General features: G+C 43.3%; 3 protein-coding genes across 3 annotated transcripts; 2 read left to right on the forward strand and 1 right to left on the reverse strand.

Annotated features, from left to right (window-relative positions):
- Positions 1–739: 739 nt before the first annotated feature.
- On the forward strand, positions 740–3,805 carry C8R40DRAFT_1096698 (MFS general substrate transporter). Its single transcript, XM_046227749.1, has 15 exons — positions 740–1,307; positions 1,431–1,484; positions 1,540–1,663; positions 1,718–1,793; positions 1,846–1,941; positions 1,994–2,184; positions 2,230–2,464; positions 2,515–2,601; positions 2,667–2,754; positions 2,807–2,901; positions 2,954–2,986; positions 3,059–3,090; positions 3,143–3,260; positions 3,318–3,587; positions 3,655–3,805. The coding sequence occupies exons 1-14, from the start codon at positions 1,147–1,149 to the stop codon at positions 3,437–3,439; spliced, it is 1,512 nt and encodes a 503-aa protein (XP_046088051.1). The 5' UTR covers positions 740–1,146; the 3' UTR covers positions 3,440–3,587; positions 3,655–3,805.
- A 2,125-nt stretch (positions 3,806–5,930) lies between these two features.
- On the forward strand, positions 5,931–9,068 carry C8R40DRAFT_84556 (Cupredoxin). Its single transcript, XM_046236428.1, has 24 exons — positions 5,931–6,255; positions 6,305–6,326; positions 6,380–6,446; positions 6,504–6,536; positions 6,592–6,728; positions 6,786–6,819; positions 6,872–6,899; positions 6,950–6,999; positions 7,057–7,069; positions 7,124–7,199; positions 7,256–7,298; positions 7,351–7,461; positions 7,517–7,600; positions 7,656–7,734; positions 7,787–7,911; positions 7,962–8,021; positions 8,078–8,097; positions 8,158–8,209; positions 8,259–8,356; positions 8,412–8,431; positions 8,490–8,506; positions 8,566–8,634; positions 8,685–8,739; positions 8,804–9,068. Exons 1-24 carry the CDS (start codon positions 6,123–6,125, stop codon positions 8,962–8,964), a joined length of 1,587 nt encoding a protein of 528 aa, XP_046088052.1. The 5' UTR covers positions 5,931–6,122; the 3' UTR covers positions 8,965–9,068.
- A 67-nt stretch (positions 9,069–9,135) lies between these two features.
- C8R40DRAFT_1096712 (uncharacterized protein) lies at positions 9,136–9,968 on the reverse strand. Its single transcript, XM_046227750.1, has 5 exons — positions 9,936–9,968; positions 9,665–9,875; positions 9,517–9,612; positions 9,370–9,452; positions 9,136–9,308 (listed from the first exon to the last, which is right to left on the reverse strand). The coding sequence occupies exons 2-5, from the start codon at positions 9,867–9,869 to the stop codon at positions 9,297–9,299; spliced, it is 396 nt and encodes a 131-aa protein (XP_046088053.1). The 5' UTR covers positions 9,870–9,875; positions 9,936–9,968; the 3' UTR covers positions 9,136–9,296.
- Between the last annotated feature and the right edge of the window lie 15,450 nt (positions 9,969–25,418).

A 25,418-nucleotide genomic window follows, 5' to 3' on the forward strand; every position in this document is an offset into this window, starting at 1 on the left:
GACCGAAAGCTCGAAAAGCACTACCAAGGAAAGAAGGAAGAAACCATGAGAAAGGATATGGTCTTAGTATCCAGTGAATGCTCACCCCGATACATTCAGAAGTAAAAGTACCGAATCAGGTAAGCTCATGAGTCTCCAGTGGAGTGGTCGTGCGCTCGAGAGGTTGGTACCCTTTCCTTTCTTGGGAGACACCATTCAAGAAAAAAATACGATGAAATCCGTGGACTCTCGATTTGCAAAGCTGTTAGCTATCTCATAACGGATCCCCGTCCACACTGTCTCTAGTGTTAAGTTCCTGAACACTTCCGACCTGGTTGAACTAAGTAATCACAAAGCTTACCTGTCCATGATTTGATGAGTCCAAAGAAAGAGTTTTGTTCCCTCAATCTGTCCTTCTTTTTCGATTCGTATACTCCAACAACGAATGAGAGTACCAGATGCGGATTTGAATAAGCTGGGCGCAAAATCATTGGTCCGAAGAGTTGGAATGTTCATATGAACGACGTCGCGATCGATTGTTGTTTCCACCGAGCAACCCCGGAGGAGAAGCGATGAATGATATTGGTAGCAAGGCGATATCGCGAGAAAGGTGAAAGATGAAGAAATAACAAGATAAGAAGATAAGAAGATAGTAGAGACTTGTTGGCTTGACTTCAGGAGGGGAGAAAGTTTAAACAAAGACGGTGCACTGCACCGGCTAACTCCGGTCAGAGATTTTTCCCAGATGGAACTTCGTACATTCAAGCCCTTCCCTCCATAATGACATTGCCATTATCTTAGTCTTCCTCAGGATTCGCTGATATCGACTACATACCTTACGCTGGACACGGAGTCCGAGGACATACATGGACTCACCACAATTTTGACGGCAAACCTTGATGTACTATTTCTATTTATGTCTTTTACTTCCAGAGACGTACTCGACAAAGTACACCAATTGCAAGAGATCCAATGCTTGGCGTTTCGTGAGATTTTCAAGCTCTCGGTATCTTTGGGAAATGCTGCATAATCGAACATTTCCACGACGTGAATGTTTGGCTAACTGACACAGGCATATTGTGCTTTTTTCGGATAAGAGTGGGAGGGGTGCTGAATTTACATACAAGAAACACCACTATCATTATGGTGTTTAAACCCATTGATACCATGTCTATGGCTTTTCCCTCAACGAACCACACGATCAGCTCTGAGCGAGGCCGCGATGGAGAAACTCTTTCTGATCCTTCGTCGCGAACGCATGAGGAATATTTGTTCACCTCCAACAGAGATCTTGAAAAGCTTGACATTGCTACCGCGGATAACTCTACGTTACACGGATCCGAATCCGCTTCGTTGGACACACCATCCGACACGAAGAGCGAGCCTACTAAAGAGACCATTTTAGTACAATGGAATGGGCCAAAAGATCCTGATAACCCTCGGAATTGGAGCAAAAAAAAGCGATGGACAGTAACCTTGGTGGTCAGTTTGTTCACCTTCATTAGGTCAGTGTGTCTTCTTCGCCCTGTCCTTGCTTTCTTGACACTAGTAAACCTCCAGCCCAGTGGCATCTTCCATATCATCACCGGCATTGCCACAGATTTCAAGCGACTTGCACATTCGACCTGGTTCCATCCTTGAAAACATGTCGCTCTCTATATTTGTCCTAGCTTACGCGTTGGGAGTACGTGGCTCCTTATTACAGTATGGCATTGATCAACACAGCTAACTTTTGTAGCCGTTGTTCTGGGGTCCGTTGTCAGAACTTTATGGCCGACTTATCATTTTACAGGTTTCCAACATATGGTTCCTCGGTAAGTTGAGTAAATGATTTTAACGATAACCAAACTCATATTTTGGAGGCAGTATTCAATTCTATTTGCCCCTTAGCAAGAACTCCAGCTCAGATGCTAATTTTTCGATTTTTGGCTGGCTTTGGAGGAGCTGCGCCCCAGTCTATCGGTGAATTCACCTTACACTTTCAATAGAATACATGACATTCATGTCTCCACAGGTGGCGGGGTGGTTGGGGATCTATGGTCTCCAGAAGAGCGCGGAATGGCTATGAGTTTGTACTCGCTTGCCCCATTGGTAGGACCTTCCACTGGACCACTTGTAGGAGGTTGGATCGCGCTCAGATCTAGGTGGCAGTGGGTTTTCTGGAGCGTTAGTATTGCAGATGGAATACTTCAAGTAGCTGGCTTTGTGAGTGTTCGTCACAAGTACATTCCATCCACTGAATCGTCATAGATGTTCCTTCGTGAGACGTACGGTCCACATATACTCAGAAAAAAAGCGCAAGCTTTGCGAAAGTCCACTGGCAAATTTTATTGCACGGCATTTGAGGCTTCTGGCCAACACTGGTCGACGTACATGGCTCGTGGCATGCTTAAACCTATCCAGTTCCTTTTCACAGAGCCGATCGTGCAAGTCTTTGCACTATATATGGCGGTCTTGTATGGTGTTCTATATCTCAGTCTTACGAGTGAGTCTCATCTATAAGTAGCACATTTGTACTCATGATCGCGCTTGCAGCTTTCGTACAAGTTTTCACTGATCTTTACGGTGAAAACTCGGGCATAGCCGGTGTTCATTACCTTGCAATCGCCTTGGGATCTACAGGTACAGATCATTTCATGTTCTACACTGGCCTAATGCGGCTCTGATGCAGCTCTATCGGTTTACAGTCGGAGGCCAAATTGGTGCTAGAGTTCTCAACACCATATATCGACGCCTCAAAGCTCGCAATGGTGGAGTAGGGACACCAGAAATGAGGTAAGTGTACTTTGATCTTTACTCAACTCGGATGTTCACTTCACCTTTGAAGGTTGCCCTTGCTCATGGTGTCGGCCACGACTTTACCTATTGGCCTATTGATCTATGGTTGGACAGCTGAAGCTCGCCTCTTCTGGCTGATCCCTGGTATGTTGCACATCTGATGATCTTGTTGCTTATCTCAGTGAGCCTCCTCTAGACCTGGGAGTGTTCATTTATTCTATCGGAATAGGTGAAGACAAAGCTTCTCGGGACCTTCGATTTGTGTGCTAAATTTGAGATATCACGTTATCACGTCATGCAGGTGGAAACTGGACGTGTATCCAAACTTACCTTGTATGGCCTTCCTAAGTTTCTGTTTTCACATTGTGCTGATTGCAATACATAGGTCGATAATTATGCACTTCACGCAGCCAGTGCCATCTCGGGTGTTGTATCTTTCAGAGCTTTCGCAGGATTTGGTTTCCCACTGTTCGCTGACGAATTGTATGGGAAATTAGGATACGGTATGTCTTTGAATTGTTTTCGCCGTGGACTTTCGCTGATATTTAATATATCCTCAGGCTGGGGTAATTCCATTCTGGCTCTTATTTGTCTGGTAATAGGATGTCCGGCACCTTTCATGTTCTATCGATACGGACCTCAACTTCGAGCATGGAGCAAATCAACCTCCGTGGAACAGTAGAAGTTCTGCAGAGATCTTGGCTCCGCTTGTCCAGTCATAATCTGATACAATATAGATGATTCATGTGTTTGTTCCGAACTGTAAAATATACATCATTGGGCAATGGAGCTGGATTTTGTTGAATATGAACGACGAAGCCTTGCATATGGTACGAAATATGCCATTTACTGCGCCATCAGGAAAAACTGAAAGGTTAGCTGCATTGTCACACTCAGTGGCGGATTATTCTACTAGTCAGACTTGAAGGGGCAAGAGGTTTGCGCGAAGTCCAAGGAAACTCAGCTGGTTGAATTTTCGCGGTATGAACTACAATCCGAAAATAGTAGCGACTCTTTCCTCAGTAACAAATGAGTGCCTTGACTGTTCGATGCGGGTGGAAACCTTAATGACCTTGGTCCAAAGGCAACATACTATTCCCAGCTTTATCGCTCGATCACCCAGAGAAAAGTTGGCCCGAAGTAGCCTCGTTGAAGTTTATCTGTCCTTGATCAAAGCGTGAAAAACTGCCTGAGTAACCAGTCGTCATATGAAGCTGTTCCTAACTTCCTATGTTAATCACGCATATTAATCGCGAATACATATCCCTATGTGGTATCTTCTTCCATCGGGGTGTGAAGTCAATGAAATTTCGCCAAAAACCTGACAGGAAGAGCGATTGTCTGCATAGTACGAGATCGTAACGACTAGAGGAGACAGAGGGGTTCAAAACAACAAACTTTTGGAAGCCGAGATCTAGACTTGCACATCGTGGCAGCATGAATGCGCAAACAGAAACAGAACGCTGAGAAGCAGACCTAATACTGCATGGACGATGCCGATGGTATAAGCATTGCTGTTAGATATTCGCGTTCTATTTCTTCAGGAGATCATATTACTAGGCTCTGCAGCTCTGCTAACCCTGAACTTCAAGCGGTCCTAACGTGCTGTCTAACCTGGAGCTACCATTTTATAGGGTCCACAAAGATTACTTCGATGATTTAGATGGTGAGGGTTTACCCCAAGCCATATTATCATCTTCAAGTAGCTCTGCCTACGAAGCGCCATTAATATTATTGGGTATGAGGTCTAAAGCAAGCAAACAAAATCCGGGCTGACCATTCCGCACGAGACGTCTTTCTTAAGGTCCGATTTAGGCGCCTTGATACCACAGGAATTATTCTGTGACATGCAGATATATGTGCTTGATTGTTAGAGGTACCTCAAACATCGAGAGGAATCACCAACTAGTTTTAGACCAAGTCCATCCTTATGCACGTTCTTTGCTCGGGACTAAGGGTTGTGATACAAATTGTGAGAAAGCTTGAATGACAGAGCTAAGACATACCTCGAGTGCATCGAGGAGGACAGAAATTGATGAAGGCATACACAGCTGGTTGAATTTAATTAAAGAGGTGGCGAGTGCGTATCTAGCCTGTCTGCAAAAGTCGCTTGTGCATTTTATATCTGAGCTTGATAACCAAGCTAGACCCGTTCGAAGCAATGTTCCTTGTTTAGAGACTTGGCACAAGTTGCATATGTCAGTCTTTTTTTATTCCGATTCCTTGAGCAGGTCAAGTGGTTTTTTCAAGACTACTAAGACAGCTACAGGTCAAGTGGTTTTTTCAAGACTACTAAGACAGCTACAGAATATGGCTCTTTTATTCCACGATCTTTGTTCGTTATCGCTTACCTATTCCGACCATAGATGTCCACGGAAAAGTGTAGAGTGAGTCGGACAGGGCAATGGCTAAGTATAAGACTCAAGGAGACTCAAGGTCACGGTTAGCGTCGAGGCTCGTCGAGGTAAGTATCGGAGGATGTCGCCGATCGGATCAACATCTTAAGCGCCAAGTGACATAATCAGAAACAAGCTCACATGGCAATGGCGATGTGCAATGCTGGGAAAAACCCCCAGATTTGGACCAAGCCGTTACCTTTCTTCTTTCTGTGAAGTCCAGGTGAAGTCTCTCAGTAAAACACCATTACACAGAAATCCAGCCAAAATACAACCACTGGCGTGTTTGTATCGTACTGCAAAAAGATTAACACACTACTACCAGGGTACTCCAGCATTCGCCAGCTGAGTGTGTGATAAAACCTTTTCAACACGTCGCATACGACTGGCATCTATTTAGGATTTGGATGGAAGAGCTCCACCGTGAATGAACATCATCTGCAAGGGTTAAGTCAGTGTCATCCTACTCACCAGTCGTCATGAGATATATTTATTTTTAGTTGCACCAGACTATGAATATCGTTATTCTCAGGCATAGAGCTTCTCGAAGGACAGTTCTCCAATAGATTGAACCACAAACGGCTGCATCCCGCCAAATTTCATATGGTTGGTGAAGATTTTGCTGTCCTTCAGTCATTGAGTCTTCCCTCTCTTTATTGCTCTTGTTGTCTCACGAATGATTGCTGTGACTTGAGTGTCATGCCCCGAAAACTCACAAGAAGAGGTCGCGTAGCGTTTGTCGGAACCGCACTGAACCAATCCCAGCCAGTCTCTTATTGAATGTAACTTTACTCCAATACAACATCGCTCTCATCGTCGCAAACAACCCCTCACGCATCGAAACCAGGACGGGCAAAATGCCTCATACCATTGGTTTCCTTTATCCTGTAACCCAACTTCAAGCATCGACGCAGACTACAAAAGCTGATACCGATTGCGGGAGGAAATAGCTACTCAAGTACTACTGAGATGAAGTTCCTAGTTGCAACCGCTTCTGCTGTCCTATTTACTCTGCTCAAACCTCACCCAGCTTCGGGTGCAACGGTTCCCGTTACTCTTGATATCATCAACGCTGTGGGCGCCCCCGATGGGTTTTCAAGAAGTAAGTCGTGCAGCATTGTGTCCATATAACAGCTTACCGTCCTATGCAGCTATGGTAACGGCGAACGGAACGTAAGTGGTCTCCGAAGTAACAAATGGACTTCAACTTTAAACCGCCCTTACAGTTATCCAGGCCCTCTTATTACAGCGAACAAGGGCGACACTTTGGTAGTTACAGTGAACAACAAATTGGTGAGTTCTAATATACTGTATGCATAGTCGTGATCCAAATTTCTTTTTCCGAATTAGACCGACGACAGCATGCGTATGAGTACAGCCATGGTAAATCTCTTCGTTGTGTCAAGGCATCATATGACGAGCCAATCCATTTCATAAGGATTTCGATGGACTTTTCGTTGACACCGCCAACTCTTTCAATGAGGGAAGCTCTTTTGTCACAGCCTGTCCGATCGCTCCAAACGCAAGCTATACCTACACTATTCCTTTAATTAACGACCAAACTGGTACTTTCTGGTACGTATCCACAGATTATTAATCTACTGTTATGGAACACCGATCTATGGCATCTAGGTATCATTCGCAACTAAGTGTTCAATATGTCGATGTACGTCTTTTCAGTTGATATCATTATTCGTCGAATATTTAACAATACCCAGGGTCTTCGCGGAGCTCTCGTTGTCTACGGTCTGCTCTCTTATATGGAGACGTCTATGGAAATTCAACGAATTTTTCAGATCCTGAGGACCCTTTGGCCGACTTGTATGATGTCGACGACGAAAATACAGTCAGTTGATAACTCTGAGAACTTTTAACCGCTTCTGAATTAACTCGTACCGTATAGATCTGGGCAGTTGGTGAGCTAATAAGCAAAATGATACTCTTATCGGAAACTTAAAACGGTCCTGAAGGCGACTGGTGGCACAACACTTCGACATCTATGCTTGTAACATATGTTGCCAGTGGTATCGTCCCAGTTTCCGACACGTACGCTGACCTGGGCAATTATATATGTCCTATCCACGATACTGATTGACCTTTAGTGGAACATTCAACGGCGTTGGAAGGTTCAACGGTGGACCAGAGGTTTGCCTCTCTCTCTGATCGTCCACTCTTTACTGATGAGGCTGTTGAACAGGTTCCTTTCTTTGTCACCAACGTCGTCGCTGGAACTCGCTACCGTTTCCGTATCATCAATCAATCTGCGCGTAACGTTTTCACCATGTCTGTTGACAGTCACAATCTGACGGTGCGTTGGCTTCATTTTTGGATTTGAACTAGATTTAACATACGAGTGGATATAGGTTATCGAAACCGACGGAACTCCGACCACTCCAATGACTGTCAATGAAATCCAAATGCTTGCTGGCCAGCGTTATTCCGTTGTCGTACGTACATTGCGCAGCGCACCTTTATGACGAGATGTTTACTTTTACGACATAGCTCGAGGCCAACCAGCCTGTTGACAATTACTGGATCAACGCCCCCTACACCGGAGGCTCTCCGGCTGTTAACTTGAACCGTATGTGGAGTGCTTATTCTCTTGAAAAAGTGATCATAACTGTTCCTCTTAGAAAATGCCACGCTCGCTCGTGCTATTCTGAGATACCAGGGCGCTCCTGAAACTGACCCCACCGCACCAATGTCTCTTGGCCCAGCTGAATCAGAATTGAACGCTCTCGTCGAGGCCAACCTACGCGTGAGTAACACCCTGAACGCTTTCCATTATCCTTTTGACAATTATTCTAGCCATTGGTTGCTCAAGCTGCACCAGAACCCGACATCAACATCACCCTGAACCTCGTTGTGGTAAGTTTGAGTGAAATATCTCGATCCGTGCCTCATCGACTGACTCTTCGTTACAGACTGCTGGACGAGCTCAATGGTTATATTTTCATGGTTATCCATAACAAGATTCAACATCTCATGATATTTTTTGAAACAGGAACGTCAACAACGTTTCATACCTACCGCCTTCAGTGCCTACTCTCTTGAAGGTGGGTCCATTATCATACCAAGAGACACAGCAGCTTATGAGTCATGAAGATTCTTGACGGTGCCAACAGTGCTTCCGATTTCAATGTAACTGAGAACACCTTCGTCCTTCCTGCAAACAAAACCGTGCAGGTTATATTCCCGCCCAGGTAAGAAATCATATTTTATGACCAAGGAGCGACTCTCAATATATCGTTGATGTAGTGATGACGACGAGGCTCACCGTACGCAATATTCCTTTTGATTCTTTCAAAGTGCATTTCTGAACATCTTCTCTAACAGCGTTCCATTTGCATGGAGTACGTCTAGAGTTCCTTCTCCTCGTCCTACAAACGCTGATCATGCGGAAATCGAACAGAACAACTTCTGGCTTGTTAAATCCAACACAACCGACGTAGTCAACACTGCAAACCCCATCCGACGTGATGTAGGCTCAATTACCAGTTTCTATACTTTAATACTGACTCGTGATCAAAGGTCGCAGGTGTCGGCGCTGAGGGTACCATTGTTCGGTTCTCCACTAACAACCCAGGTCAGTCATTCCACTTCCATGTCTATGTATGTCGATCAAGTCCCTGATCCGGTAAACCGTGTAGGCCCGTGGTTCTTCCACTGCCACATCTTCTGGCACTTCCAAGCTGGTCTGGCAACAGTTATGGCCTCGGGTCTTGATGAAATCCGTGAACAAGTTCACCCTACTCAAGCTTGGGATGCTCTATGCCCTGCGTACGATGCTCTTCCTGCGAACTTGCAATGATTATCGGAAGGGCTCAGATGGTCATGAACTTTGGGGAAACAAAGAATTATTTAAGCGATAGTTGTTACTTTTGTATCAAATCATATCCGTGGCAGCAATAAAGCTTTATTTCTTAAATCAGATTTCAGGTATCTTCCTCAGGGTATGTCAGAAGCATACGACTTGACGGGATTTTGTACAAGCAGGATTTGATATGAATGTGAAGGAGGATGCAGTGAGATAACTGATTATACAAGGCAGATATACTGTATGTACTGTACAAGTTTGCTTAGTAGCTGAGTTTCTTTACTACCTACAAATACATTGATTTTTTGATTTGACTGGAAGTCAACTTAAATACTAATCTGCAAGACAGTGGGTATCATTAGGTGTCAATTTCCTTGGAGCAAAATTAGAATGACTTACGCTGGCATCAGAGGTGGTGGTAACTGTGTCCTTGGGAGAAGAGGATACAGCGACTGAGGTACGAGCAATGGTTGCGAGATCAACTGTTGGACGTCATGTAAGGTTGAGATAATACAGGGGGAGAAAGAACCTCGGTCAAGTACTCACCTCCATCATTCAAGGCATTCTTCCTGAGTTGCTTTGCGGCTTCAATTTCACTCTCATTCGGGAAAGATGTTGAACGCTTCCTTGGAGTGGAAATTTCTGGGCAATCAATAGTGAGTAAGGATTAAATCACAGGGAGCAAAAAAGTCACCGTCGTTTACACTGCTACGAGTCATCTGGGCAGAATCGCCCTCGGAATCATATTCAAGTTCGTTCTCGTTCTCGATTTCGCCCAATTTGCCCCAATTGTGGGACCCTGCCCCTCCTTTCTTCATCTCCTTACTGAAACCGGAGCGAGATTGTGAACGATCTTTGATTATAGCACGCGGAAAGGCAGCTCTGGCGGTTCGCGTCATGGTGTTCTGGGAGATATACACGATGAGGAACAGCCATACTACGTTGAAGTCTATACCGGCACATACCTGTATCACACAAGTGGTGGTCTGTGGCAATAGTGTGGGGTGGGTCGCTCTCATGACTTTATATGACTATGTAGCTCCACGCTCGGCCTTCCCAATCTGGAACCCGAGTCCGTCTGGTAGCCGTCTAGATCTCGTCGCTCGACAAACTCTAGGTCCTTCTTCTACAGCCTTCCATATTACATGGCATTACCTATGTGCCTACATATTTATAGGGAAAATTTACGTCCAAAGAAACGCGAAGAAAATTTATAGCTGATGAACAAAAAACATAGGCCACCTTCGAGTTTTCATCAAGTGATTGCCGAGAATTCGCCGAGGCGCTTATACAAGCTTACAACTTTCGCGTCTTAACCACCAAGGTCACATCTTCTCTATATTCATATTGTTCTCTGTTTGTCTGTAGTCGCAGAGTAGATATTTGGTAGGTAGACAAGGGTCAAGTAACAACAACAAATCCATTCAATCATATCTAATCTCGAGACCAGCATTGATATTTGAGTTCGATGTGTCAGATAGTAAATACTCTCAGTTGGATGTAAAACAACTGTATTTGGTACCTGTCAGATAGTAAATACTCTATATGTCATGAGCATGGTATGTAAAGGTAAATGGTATGGGGCTCACCTCAGTTGGATGTAAAACAACTGAGTGAGCCCCCCATCCTCTGTCCGCTGGTGGCTTATAAACTGTACAGTGTATATGTAATCAGACGGAAGCAAAATGAATGGTCAAAGCTGTGGACTGTGCATACGCAGTGCGGAGGTAGACTCTAACACCCCCCTGCTCCACACAATACAGTCCTAGTAATCCAACCATCTTTGCATGGATCGTTCCGCTCAGGGCTTTAGTGAACACGTCCGCAACGTTCATGCCTGTCCGAATTCTCTTTGACATTCATTTGATATGTCTTCGGAGCCTCACAGTACTTCGATCGTTCTTCTAGTCATTTTCCTCAATCATGCAACTTGATTGGTCTATTAGACTAAATCGCAGTCTTTTAGATTAATGCATGATCTCGTTCTAGAAGGAGTATTTGATAATTCCTGAGTTCTAGAAAGTCATTTCTAGTCAATCCTCGGCTCATGGTCACTTGAGTAAGTTCTTCCAAACTCCTGCCAGTGTAAGGTCCAATAAGAATACCCTTGGTATGTCATACATGAATGGTCATCCTTCGGATGTAGTCCGAGTCTGGTATAATCCTGCTTGACAAACAGGTAGACTGCTATCCAAAGGTAGTATCGGGGATGGGTAAACTAACCAACTTGTGGTAGTATGGGTATATGGTCCCTTCAACTTATTAGACTGATTCAGTATTGACTTTGACTGTCCATCTGGGTCTCAATTACAGTCCTCTCGATACAAATCTATACGTGAAAATGTCACAATTCACAGTATAGACGTCTAGCCAAAATTTAGGCGTGTCACCGCTCGCCACCTTCTCCCTGATATAGTGTTCCCGTAGGTCAATGTGTTTCACCAGGGCATGTTTCTTGGAGTTCTCAGTCAGGCTAATGGACCCAAAGTTGTCCCCCAGTAAGGTGGCAGGCCCCTGCTGATCCAGGTCAACTTCAGTAAGGAAAGATTGTAGCCAGACCGCCTGCTGGCATGCCCGGTGACACGCCTAAATTTTGGCTAGACGTCTATGCTGTGAATTGTGACATTTTCACGTATAGATTTGTATCGAGAGGACTGTAATTGAGACCCAGATTGACAGTCAAAGTCAATACTGAATCAGTCTAATAAGTTGAAGGGACCATATACCCATACTACCACAAGTTGGTTAGTTTACCCATCCCTGATACTACCTACGGATAGCAGTCTACCTGTTTGTCAAGCAGGATTATACCAGACTCGGACTACATCCGAAGGATGACCATTCATGTATGACATACCAAGGGTATTCTTATTGGACCTTACACTGGCAGGAGTTTGGAAGAACTTACTCAAGTGACCATGAACCGAGGATTGACTCGAAATGACTTTCTAGAACTCAGGAATTATCAAATACTCCTTCTAGAACGAGATCATGCATTAATCTAAAAGACTGCGGTTTAGTCTAATAGACCAATCGAGTTGCATGGTTGAGGAAAATGACTAGAAGAACGATCGAAGTACTGCGAGGCTCTGAAGGCATATCAAATGAATGTCAAAGAGTCCTGACGTAGAAAATATTGAAGAATGCAATTAAATGAATACTATGCGTAACTCCCTTGATTGAGTATAGGCACAATGGGTGTCTATTGAAAGAGAGAAGCAATTAGTTTAATCCAGATGAATCAGATTGATAGGATTAGAATCAAGGAGAGCTGATTTGCCTCCGGACGAGGTGACAAACGATCGAAGTAAGTGTTGAACAGCAATGACAGTTGAACACCATTCGAGTCATCCTCCAAAAAACAATTAAATTAAATGAATATTGAAGTACCTGCCTATGTTTGGAGGTATACTAGAATCTTGGAACCAATATGGACCAAATAAGGACATGTAGATTCAAATTAAATGGTATCTGACTGAGTGTAGAAGTTTCCTTGCGGTTCCGAACGTTGATTGTATTAAATTAATTGTACTATGCGACTCTATATTCTGTATGTATAAATAGCGATCTGATGTATCTGGAATACAAGTGATTTTGGGACGACGTTGCAGTGCTAATCCGTAAAAAGGAAAGACACACTCCCGCCAGACTGAAACCTCTTCGCTAGCAGCCATTCGGGCCCGGCACTTGTGAGTATAGGAACGTCGTGTTCTGCTCCTTGTGACTGCGAGAAGTCTATCCAGTTGTTGGGTATTCTTCGAACTTAGGATCAGTCGTTGGTCTTAAGGGCAAATCACGCTGTGTGGTTGTGCCAGCACATAGTTCTAGCCCTCTGTAGGGGTCTGTGTGTTTTGGTTTTAATTTACTTTGATTCAAACCCCCAATTCTTGATATACCCAAATCGATACAAACCAAAGCACAAATCGTGCTAAATCTACCTTGATCAAAGGAATATATCGAATCCTTAGAACGATTCAAATTGATTGATCAAAGCTTCGTACTTAGCTCTCAAAGCTTTGCGGAACCTTTGCCAACGCTACCCCTTGCTATTAAATAAATTTGATAGCAGTGAACTCGCATATTGTGTATTAGATTGATTGGTTGGAGTGCCCATTAGATTCCTTCCTTTCTCTTTCACACAAAAACGAGGCAAGCTCGTTATCTGGAGCCCACCGCGAGGGGTGGTTTTGAAGCTACAATTAGCTTGATAAATTAAATTGAACGTTTGTTTGGATTATATTCGATTATTTGGTAGAAGTGTGTTGATCTTTGTGATACCATTTCTGTGAACTGTCAACATTAGTTCATCAGGAAAACCGCGTACTTCGAAGAATTTGGAGAAAGCAGGAGTATTGACACCGGAAGAATATCGTAAAGCAGGAGTTGTATTTGGGAGATCTACGTTCGGCACATCAGCTCGAACATCCCTATTAAATCCTACGAACGAATCCAGTCGTCCATCCTCTTCTCAAATACCGACAGAAGAATCGCGTGGAAGTTCTGTTTCTAGAGGAACAGGATCATCTATATCTCGAGGAAGACCTACATCTTTGCCGAGGAATTTGAAGAAATCTAGTCTCGATCTGAAAAGGAAGAGAAAAGAAATTAATCCGATTGATATTGAAGAAGATATAATTGAATTGATTGCTCCAGAGTCAATTTCAACATCTTCTACGTCGATTGAATCAACTAGATTGATAGATACGTTACATCAGACTATCTCTCAAGCAAGTAATACGATTGAACCAGTCAAAATGACTACCAATAATTATGGAATGCCTGCATTGTCAGCTGAAGCTAAGGCTGAGATTGATAAAGCCAGTGCGAAACTTCCAAGAAAATATAAGACAGCACCATTATTTGATATAACTGATCCAAGTCAAATGATACCATGGTTCGAAGCTACTGAAAGCATATTTGAACATGGAGGAATTACATCTGACGAGGCTAAAGTGAGATTAGCTTTAGAATGGACGTCTTATAAAACGAGACAAGCATTAAGAGTCTTTGATCCGGTGAAGAAACCGAATTGGGATCAATTTAAAAAGGATCTAAAGAATATGTTTCCGCAATCTGTAGGAGACGAAAGAGGATCTAGATTATTGCTTGAACAATTGGTCCATCAATTTAATCCAATTGATGCAGGTGAACAGGAGAAGATGAGAATCTTCAGACTACTCTTCGATGCTGAAATGAAAAAGCTGATGGACGAACCAAAAATAATCACAAATAGTGATGCAGTAAGATTGTTCTTGGCACCTATGACTCCCGAAGTAAGGAGAGGCGTGCTAGAAACAGTTGTGAAAGATGTATCAGTTACTTCTATGTCAGATAGACGAAAGGAAGACCCTTTTAAGATTGACGAAGTAATAAATGCGGCTGAAAAGTATATGATTGGGAGTTCTTTTGATAACTACTATCAAACACTTTCCATTGCTTCTTCGAGCCCACCAATTAATAACCCTAATTCATTTAGTAGGGGACACATTAATTTACCGTTTGCTGCAGATGTTCCCAAGACAGATAGGAACTATCTTCAAGCATTGAAACCCAAAGTAGAAGACGAATTTAAGGATCTTCTGGGAATTAAATTAGAAAGTTTGATTCCAAGGGAATTGACGGAGGAACAACAGCAAATGGTTGCATTGAATAAAGACCTCATGGAGGCAAACATGAAAGAAATTAGAGCTGTGAAGTCATTACAGTCGCACTTCAAAGAAGGAGCAGACATTATGACGCAGTTAACAGCAGTAATGGCACAGATGGCCAAAGAAAATGCTAAAAGAATGATTAATTCGATACCACCGAGTGGTCCCTCGAATCAATCTAATAGATTTGAAAGAAATACGACACCGAGAAGTTCGAATGGAACCCAGTGGGCATGTTTTTTGTGCAAGTCGACAGATCATTTCATGAATGAATGTCCACACTTGCTGGAATTTACGAAAAGAGGTTGGATGATGCCTGAAGGAGGTGACTCGAAGCGTTACAAATTAAGAGACAACGCTAGAATGCCTCGAGACGATCCAAATATACCTCGATACAAGAAAATCGAACAAATGGCGAAAGACTTGGGATGGGATCGTGCTGAATCCTATTTTGCCAACATGGAAGATGACGAAGATGATAAAGTCATGGATCAGCAGATGAATCCTAGCGTCAATCTAGCTGTTTGGATGACAAGAATAGAGGAACTATCAGATAGACTTGGGAATTTGGAAGCACACCGAGAAGATGATGTCCGCGTGTTCAACCAAGATAGTTCAAATGGAAAAAAATAAGTACTCCAATGAAGGAGCAGGATCGGTCCATGAGAGCTTTAAGATCCAATGCTGTAGCTCCGGAGGAAAGTGAGAAAGCAAAACGAAATCAATTTAATGATAATACGAAAAGATTAGTATTTGATGGGGTGCATATACCCAAGAAACCAGGTTTAATACCAGGGAAATTGGTTGAAACAACCAATGGAAATCAGAAAACAGTGAGATTTGAGGCTCCAAAGTCCATAAATCGGCCTTTGAAGAAGCCCTCAGTCACGATTGAAGATGTTGATGAATCTGATGACGAAGATGCTATTAAATTAATTCCTTCGTCAAGACCAACGAATCAAATTAATAGCGAACATAGACCATATGATCATGTTCAACCTAGGACGTATCGTCCTATTCAAATTAATACACCTACGAAGGTACCAAGAGACCAGACGAATCAAATTGATAGTCATGGATATACTCCAGCCTATAAAATTAGGAATGAAGTCTCGAGACCAGGTGTAGAAGAAGATATAGCAAAGAAGATATTCGATGCTAAAGTGGATTTGAGTACAGAAGAACTAGCAGCTTTATCACCTGCTATCAGAAAGATTATTATGCGCAAGATACGCAATAGGAGAGTCCGTCCAAGGACTAAAACGAATAACTACGTATCAACTTTATCCGAAGATGGAGAAACTGAAATTTTGGACGAGCCATCTAGGGTACAGATGATTGATACATGCATTAGAATTGAAGATCTTTGGCAGGATCAGACGGATATGTTTGAAGTCCTGACTGAGAGTCGTAATGACATCCCTGTGGGATCTATAGTGCAGAAAGACATTGTGGAAAGTTTTCTACGAGACCTTTCCATTGATGATGAACGAAGGAACATTGCCATAGTCGCTAATCAAAGCGTGGCATATGAAGACTATAGTGATCATCCAGTGGTAGTAGCGAATCAATCAAATGGATTACGTGCTGTTACTCCTGAAATCAATAATAAAGATGAAGAGATTGAAAGTGTATTGGACCAAGGTTCACAGATTGTTGTGATAGACCGATTGATAGCTATAGGTCTAGGGATTACTTGGGATCCAGAATTCACGATCAGAATGCAAGATGCAAGTGGAAAATTAAACCAAACTCTTGGTTTAGTAAGAAATATTCCATTTAAATTTGGTGAAGTTACGGTGTACTTACAACTACACATACAGAATAAAGCACCATTTCAAGTGTTATTAGGGAGACCTTTTGACGTCTTGGTGGAAAGTGAAATTAAGACCTTTGGAAACGGAGATTCCGAGATAACAATCAGCGATCCGAACTCACACAAGAGGGTTACTGTAGAAACCTATCCTCGTGGCCAGAAAGGTCGAAACATTCAAATTAATACCTCACGATATAATGAACCAAAGAATGTTACACCTGATAATGAAAAATCGACAGGTGAAAATGATTCAAAGGGAAATTTTCATTCCTCGATGAGTTGAGTAGCGACCAAGGAGAGGATGAAAAGCAAGACATCGTATTAGATGGATACAAACGATGTGAACAAGAAACGTTCTCTAAGAAAGAGCTTTCTGAGGCATATGTTCTTGCATCTAGAGAACATTTGAAGTCTCAAGATGATCAAGCTGAAGAAATAATTGATTGTTACCTTAATCAAAAGACGATTGGGGATAAACAAGTATTCTGTGTATGGAGAGATGGTGTTTTAGGCGAATTTGACGATCAATTGAATAATGACCAATTCAACTTAAATCCTATAAAGTTGTTCTTCCTTCAAAATGGAAGGATCAAGCCTAAACCCGTACGAAAGAAAGTTCAGAAGAGGCAATTTGTTGAACCTATACTACAAAAATTTAGTTTGGGGGAGAGTGGCGATAAATCTGAATCCACAGAGGCCACACAGAATCAATGTAATAACAAAAACACCTCTGAAACGGTCAGAGATGATAATTGGAATAAACCTAAAAACTCTCAGAGAACTAGGAAGAGAATGGTTCGATATGAAATACTCAAAAGAGGAACTGAATTGTTCCAAAGATCCCAACTGAGTTTTGAGAAAGTAAGATATGAGTCGAGGCAACGAAAGAAAGGAAAAGCCCAGGACTCGAAGGACAGGAAGGACAATGTTCAGCCAGACTTATTGAATGAACCTCCAACAAATAAACTTGAAGAACGTATTAAATTGAATCAGCAGGATAGACCTCCTATCAATTTAATAGATGAAACGAATAAACGAGTGGTTAATGAAGCCATAGGAGTTGAGAAACCAATCAACTTGAATACAGAAGAGGTGTTTACGAAGTATAAACCAGTTGACAAGAAGGTTAACCCTATAAAGGCAACGTTACCAGATGAATTTCGAATTGAAAGACACATTCATGGTGATCCGTTATTGGAACTACCTGAATTGTCGAAACATCCTAAACCGTTTGTTCCTACGGGAAGATATACGGAAGAGAGGAAAGAGATTATAGACAAGAATCATCCGGAAGGATTTTTGTGGGAACAAGAAAGAGATCTTATGCACGAAATGATGTGTAAACAGGAAGCAGGTTTTGCTTGGGAACCAAGTGAAGCTGGAACCTTTAAAAATGAGTTCTTTCCACCTGTGAAAGTACCTGTAATTCCACATGAACCGTGGGTTGAAAGGAATATACCAATTCCGCCAGGTATCTTCGAGGATGTGTGCAAAATAATTAAAAGTAAAATTGACTCAGGAATATACGAACCATCGAATGCTAGTTATCGTTCGAAATGGTTCTGTGTCATTAAGAAAGATGGCAAGAGTCTACGATTAGTACATAGTTTGGAACCTTTGAATAAGGTTACCATCCAACACTCAGGTGTACCTCCTGCAACTGCAGATCTAGCAAGATTCTTCAGTGGAAGATCTTGTGGAGGAACCTTAGATTTATATGTTGGATATGATGAACGAGAATTAGATCAATTGTCTAGAGACATGACGACGTTTCAAACGCCGTATGGACCACATAGGTTAGTAAAACTACCTATGGGGTGGACGAATTCAGTACCTATATTTCACGATGATGTGACATATATTCTACGAGATGAAATACCACACGTAACAATTCCTTACATTGATGATGTACCTGTAAAAGGACCATCAACTCGATATGAATTACCAGAAGGACGTTACGAAACTATTCCAGAGAATCCTGGAATTAGACGATTTGTTTGGGAACATTTCCAAAACATGAATAGAGTAATACAACGAATGAAATATGCAGGAGGAACCTTCAGTGGAACCAAAGCATTTCTTTGTTGTGAGGAAACGATTGTCGTAGGACATAGATGTACCTATGAAGGCAGTATGCCAGAAGAACATATTGCTCAAGTAGTCCTAGAATGGCCTTCATGTCGTGATAAGACTGAGGTTCGAGCATTCTTAGGAACTGCAAGTCAATTGAGAATGTTCATTGCGAACTTTGCTAAGAAAGCAGCTCCTTTGACTAAGTTGACGAGTAATGTTCCATTTGAATGGAATGAAAAATGTGACAAAGCAATGGACGAATTAAAGGATGGAATCCGAGACTGTCCAGCTTTGAGACCAATTAATTTTGATTGGGATGTTTACTTAGCGGTGGATACCTCTTACAAAGCTGTGGGATGGTATATCTATCAAATTGATCCGACTGAAAAGAAGAAGTTCTTCAATTACTTTGGATCAATGACTTTGAATGAACGCGAAGCACGATTCTCGCAATCTAAGAGAGAATTGTATGGCTTAAAATTAGCATTGGAAGCTAGTTATTATCATGTCTATGGATGTAGACGTTTAACAGTTGAAACCGATGCAAGTTATATTAAAGGCATGTTAGACAATCCTAGTTGTGGTCCTAATGCAACTATAAACCGTTGGATTGAGCATGTACGAAACTATCACTTTACATTAATCCATGTAAAAGGTGCAACCCATGGTCCTGATGGATTATCACGAATCACACCTGGTGGATGGCAAACAAAGCGTCCAGAAGTAAATCCAGAAGATTACGTTGATGAGGATGGTGGGGAACCAATTAATTTTATTATGGGAGATGGGGAAATGGAAGAGCCGTATCAATTTGATGACTTCAAAGATCAAATTGACCCTAGAAGTGGTTACTTATACGAAACAGCTCAAGAAGCTGATGATATTGAATTAGATGTACAAGAAGCTCTAAATGAAGAGCGCAGCTACGAGATTCGTAGGAACCACATGTTAGAATCCAAAAACGCAACATGTGAAGTCTTCAGTAGGAATTTGTTCCCTACTTTTGACGAAGAATTTGTACAAAACAATCCGTACCCAGAAGTACATAGATCTTCTGAGGGTAATAGATTAGACGAATTAATTCCTTTGATTGGGAAGTACTTGTCGAACCCATCAGATGAATCCCTGGGTGGAATGCCAAAAGATGAACGGATTAAATTTATTAGATTGATTAAGAAATTTCAAGTCGACGACCAAGGAAGGTTGTACCATAGGAATACTGATCAACCTGATCAACCACAATTAGTGGTGGAAAAAGAAAAGCGTATGCACATGTTGAATAGTGCACATGATTGTTTAGGACATAAAGGAGTCTTTGCAACAAATGATTTCTTGCAGAAACGATTCTGGTGGCCTGACATATATAAAGACGTGGAATGGTATGTGAGATCATGTAAGGAGTGTCAAAATAGACAGATGAAGCTGTTGAAAGCACCTCCTACTTTGATGCATACACCTTCGTTGTTTCAGAAGGTACATGTCGATACAATGATAATGTCGATTCCATCTAATGGATGTAAATATATCATCCATGGAAGGGATTCACTGTCTTCGTGGTCTGAGGCCCGAGCAGTAAAACATGAAAATGCTAGAACTTTAGGAGAATGGTTCTTTGACGATATAATTTGTCGCTGGGGATGTCCTGAAGAAGTGGTGACCGATAATGCAGGTCAAATGAAAAACATGCTAGCTTGGTTAGAAGAGAAGTATGGAATTAAAGGAATAAGAATTTCCGCCTACAACTCTCAAGCTAATGGAAAGATTGAAAGAGCGCATTTGGACATACGCCAGGCTTTAATTAAAGCAACTGGTGGAGATGTATCTAAATGGTTCTACTTTTTGAAAATGATACTATGGGCGGATAGAGTAACACCGAGACGTGGTCTAGGTTGTTCTCCATATTTCCTGGTAACAGGAGCTGAACCGTTGCTTCCCTTTGATATAGTGGAATCAACTTGGTTGGTGAATCCACCTAATAGAATCTTAACTAGAGATGAATTAATTGGATATCGTGCTCAAGCTCTGTCGAAACATAACTCATTCATTGAGAAAGTACGATGTAGAGTAGATGCAAATAAAGTTGCAGAGCTACGAAGATTCGAACGAAAATATAGACATACAATTAAAGATTGGGATTTCAAACCAGGTCAATTGGTCCAGGTTAGGAATTCTGGAATTGAAAAGAGTTTGGATAGAAAGATGTATCCAAGATATAGAGGACCTATGGTCATAATCAGACGAACTAAGGGTGGCTCTTATATCATTGCTGAAATGGATGGAACAGTACTCAAAGAGAAGGTCGGAGCCTTCAGAGTATTGCCACATTTCACGCGAAATGAATCAATTGAATTGCCAAACAATATTCACGAACTTATCGACTTAACTGCCGAACAATTAGGTTTAATGGTAGAAGACGAAGATGAATATTGGATGACACCAGAAAATGATTACATATTCGATGCCATACCGCATCTGAGACTATCAGATACCGACTCTGACGAAGAACTCAGTGAGGAAGAGGATCAATAATTAGATTGAAACTCTGGTGATATACTGTTACAAACGAACATCATAAAATGAATGGCGATGGTAAGATGATGCATCTACTATACAGCTGTGATGGCGTAAAGACAGTAGGCATGGAATAAATGAATACGAATAGAAGAAACCATGTAAAGACAGTGGGTCAACACGAACAACTGTTTTTATGATATTTATGGGTTTTAAAAGAATGCATCTAAATGATGATGTATCAGTTTAAATAAAAATCAATTAGATGGAATGCAGACCTAGGCAGAGACGTGTCCTTTGTCTTCCATCATAGGAGTAACACCACGAGTGAATGGAGTAGTGGCTTGTTCGACGGTCTTAAGGACTGGAACAGCATTCTCTGTAGGAGTGACGACGGTGTCCTCAGAACCAGTGGTGGGAATACTCTGAGCAGTAGCGAAACTTGCGTCAGAAGCAGAAGAGTCTGAACCAGAATCTTGGCGACTTTTCAAAATGCTGCAGCCTTCGTCCGCAATTACCTTGGCAATACGTGCACGGGTTGCATAAGTCTTGACCAGGTTTGCTGTCACGAAGCGGCAGAGGCGGAGTGACTAACGGAGCAGGAAGCGGGGTGACTAAACCAGGCAGTGAGGCGGAGCGACTAAGCAGGTGAGTGAGGCGGAGCGACTAAGTGGAGCGGAGGCGAACTGGTCCCAGATAATGACAGAGATATATTGAGTATCGTAGTCATAGGTAATAATAAGTAAGTACATACCTGGTCCCAGATAATGACAGAGAGGTCAAGATAAGGGACCAGGCTGTGGAGGGTTGGCTATATATACATAATCTAGTCTGCGAGAAACAACGATGTAATACTGTACAGTTCAGGGGCAAGGAAGGAGGCGGAAGCCGATAGAAAGAGAAGGTGGGTCAGGTGGATCAGTAATAGATAGATCAGTAATCGATGGAGATTGACAGCGATGGGATGATGTATTGTACAAGTAAAGGCGTCGAGACGGTGAGAAAGGGAAAATGATAGGGGCTGCGTACTTTATGACATTACCCCCCTCCTTATGACCATTGCCCTCGATGGTCAAGGTTTTGCCGCTGTCGGATGTTTTTTGTGAAAGGCCCGAACAATTTTTGGTGCCCGGCTGAGGTTGGGTGCGGGTTCCCAAGAGTTGTGTCCTGCATCGTAACCTTTCCATTTTACTAGATATTCCAACTTCTTCCATCGTACCCGACTGTCCAAGATCTCCTCCACTTCATATTCCAGTTCATCTTCATCTTCTAAGTACACCGGCTCTGGTGGTGTTGGTATTTCGCCATTGATGGGGTTACCTTTCCATGGATATAGTTTGTCGACATGGAAGACAGGATGAAGGCGGTCTAATGACAAGGGAAGGTCAAGGCGGTAATCCAGAGGTCCGACTTTCTCCAGAATACGGTAAGGTCCTAGCTGTCGGTCTCCTAGTTTTTCACTGGATAGCTGCAGGTTAATGTCCTCCGCACTTAGCCAAACTAGGTCCCCAACTTTGAATTGATGCGCTTTTCGCTTCCCACGTTCGTATCCCTCCTTTTGTTGCTTCTTTCCTAGATGTAAGGCAGCTCCAGCATCCTGTCGCGCTTCTCGGAGAATCTGTATGCGGTCATCCACCGCTGGAATGCCGCTGCGTTGACCAACCGGGATATTGAACAGGGGAAGGTATCCGTAGGTTAACTCGAATGGGGACATGCCTAGGGCCGAGTGAGTCCGCGAGTTAATCACAAACTCCGCCATGGGGAGGTGTTCTGCCCAGTCATCTTGTCGTCGTCCCACATAGAGGCGGATGTATTTTTCCACTTCCTGATTTGCGCGTTCAGTTTGGCCATTGGACTGAGGACGATATCCGGAGGTTAGATCTGATTTAATTCCCAGTCTAGCAAGGAGGGATCGCATGAGTTTAGCTGCGAACTGAGGTCCGCGGTCGGATTTGAAGTGGAGGGGAAGACCATGGAGACGGAAGATTTCTCGGTAATAGATATCGGCGACACCTTCGGCTGTAATGGAGCTGGTGCAAGGAATAGCATGGATTTGTTTTCCATACAGGTCTGTACAGACCAAGACTGCGTCGTATCCCTGGGAGTTAGGCAATTGTGTTATCAGGTCGACCCCTACCTCTTCCCATAGGCCAGATGGTACATCCAGTGGTTGAGTCACAGCTCGTGGGTGCCGTTGGATCTTCTTGCGGGCGCAAATCTCGCATCCCTCAACGTATTTCTCCACAAAAGAACGCAGTGTCGGCCACCAGAAGTGGGTGCTGACCAGGTCAAGTGTCCCATGTAATCCGGGATGTCCAGCAGTTGGATGATCATGGCATTGACGGAGTACCTCGGTGCGTAGATTGTTGTCTGCTGGTACATATACCCGGCCCCGGTAATAGACCAACCCGTTGTCCTCCTCCCATTCAGCTATCCCATTGGCCAAGCGTTGTAACCCGTGCTTCTTGACTGTTTCCAGACCTTCCAGTACTTGTGCTTCCCGTTCTGAGGCTTTCCGAATACGATCCTCTAGGGGGTTCCGTAGGATTGAAGCGGCGATTTTGGTGAAGTGGCCAGGTTTAAGGACGGTCTGTTGCTGATTGTCATCGCTATCTGATACATGATGTACTGCCATACGAGAAAGGGCATCAGCTTGGGTGTTTACTCGGCCAGGACGGTGGATCATATGAAAATCAAACCGTGATAGATAGAGGGCCCATCGGGCTTGTCGACGGGTAAGGTCTTGTGCTGTGCGCCAGAATTCGAGGTTGGAGTGGTCGGTGATAATGTCGAATGGTTGTGGAAGTCCTTCCAGGAAATTCCTCCAGTCCTTCAATGCTTCAATAATGGCAAGCATCTCCCGATCATATATTTCATAGTTCCGTTCTGCTGGCTGCATGGATGCCGATCTGAAGGCTACTGGGTGCCACTGACCATCGTCTTGCTTCTGCATGAGGGCGCCTCCCGTAGCAAAGCCTGATGCGTCTACCTCAATTCGAGTGGGCCGATCTGGCACCCATAGAGCAAGGATTGGTGCGGAGATGAAGGCCTCTCGAAGGGTGTCAAATGCCTCCTGTTGTGTACCAGTCCAGTTAAAGGTGGTATCCTTCTTGGTTAGGTCGTTCAAAGGTCGAGCTATTCTTGCAAAATTTCGGATAAAGCGCCGGTAGAAGTTTGCAAACCCCAAAAATCCTCGCAGTTCCCGGAGGTTGGTAGGGACTGGCCAGTCACGAACAGCCGCTACTTTGACCGGATCCATTCTCACCTCCCCTTCTGAAATGATAAGTCCCAGGTATTCGATCTGTTGCTGTTCAAATTCACACTTCTCTGGGCGCAAATAGAGGTCGTGCTTTTCTAGTCGCGTTAATACTTCCCGTACCACTTGTCGGTGTTCCTTGAGGTCGTTACTGAATATGAGGATGTCGTCTAGGTAGACTGCCACCTTGCCAGCTGCAATGAGATCAGCAAATATCGCATTCATAAGTGCTTGGAATGTGGCAGGGGAATTCGTGAGACCGAAGAACATAACCTTAGGCTCGAACAAGCCCCGAGTTGTTGCAAATGCGCCTTTCCATTCATGCCCCTTCTTAATCCGCACATTATTGTAGCCCCAGCGAACGTCAAACTTGGTGAAATATCGCGCTCCCTGAAGCCGGCTAATGATATCAGCAACTAATGGGAGAGGGTATCGGTTCTTCACAGTATACTCATTCAGTTTCCGGTAGTCCTGTACGAAACGGAGTTTCCCATCCTTCTTCTTCACGAAGAAGACTGGAGATGAGATGGGTGACTTCGAGGGAACGATGTAGCCTTTCCGTAGGTTTTCTTCTAGAAAGCGGTCGAGTTCCTCCTGCTCGTTCAAGGACATTGGGTAGATCTTTGTCCGCATGGTTGCTGGTGCTCCGGGTACAAGATCGATAGCGTGATCCCAGGGCTGATGGGAAGGTAATCGCTCAGAGGCAGATTCGGAGAAAACCTTCTTGAAGTCTCGGTACTGCTCAGGGACCATCTCCTCAAAGGTTTTAATGGGTTTATCGCGGTTAGCCTCCTCTGCTAGTTGTTGAGAATATGTGAACCCTGCTGAGCACCATACTTCCTCTGTTTGTTCTTCCAATATCCCCGCTTTCACCCATGCCCGACGTGTTTTGTGATTGGCTCGTATTCGGTGTATTGGGGATTCCTCCGTTGCTGTTATGATTTCATTCTCCTCTAGGTCTGCCTCAGTGTGATTGGGTTCACGTTGTGATCCTTCGTTCAGGAGTTCCTGGATTGGACTATCGGTAGTAGACGCCACTAGGTGAGGGTGTGAAGTCTGCTCATCTTCTACTTCCTCTATATGTACCCGGGGTGGCTTTACTGAAAGTCGTCCCTTCTCCCAGTCAATCTCTGGATTTACCTTC

Source organism: Lentinula edodes (genome assembly GCF_021015755.1).
Source record: "Lentinula edodes strain Le(Bin) 0899 ss11 chromosome Unknown C8R40scaffold_11, whole genome shotgun sequence".
Taxonomy (NCBI): domain Eukaryota; kingdom Fungi; phylum Basidiomycota; class Agaricomycetes; order Agaricales; family Omphalotaceae; genus Lentinula; species Lentinula edodes.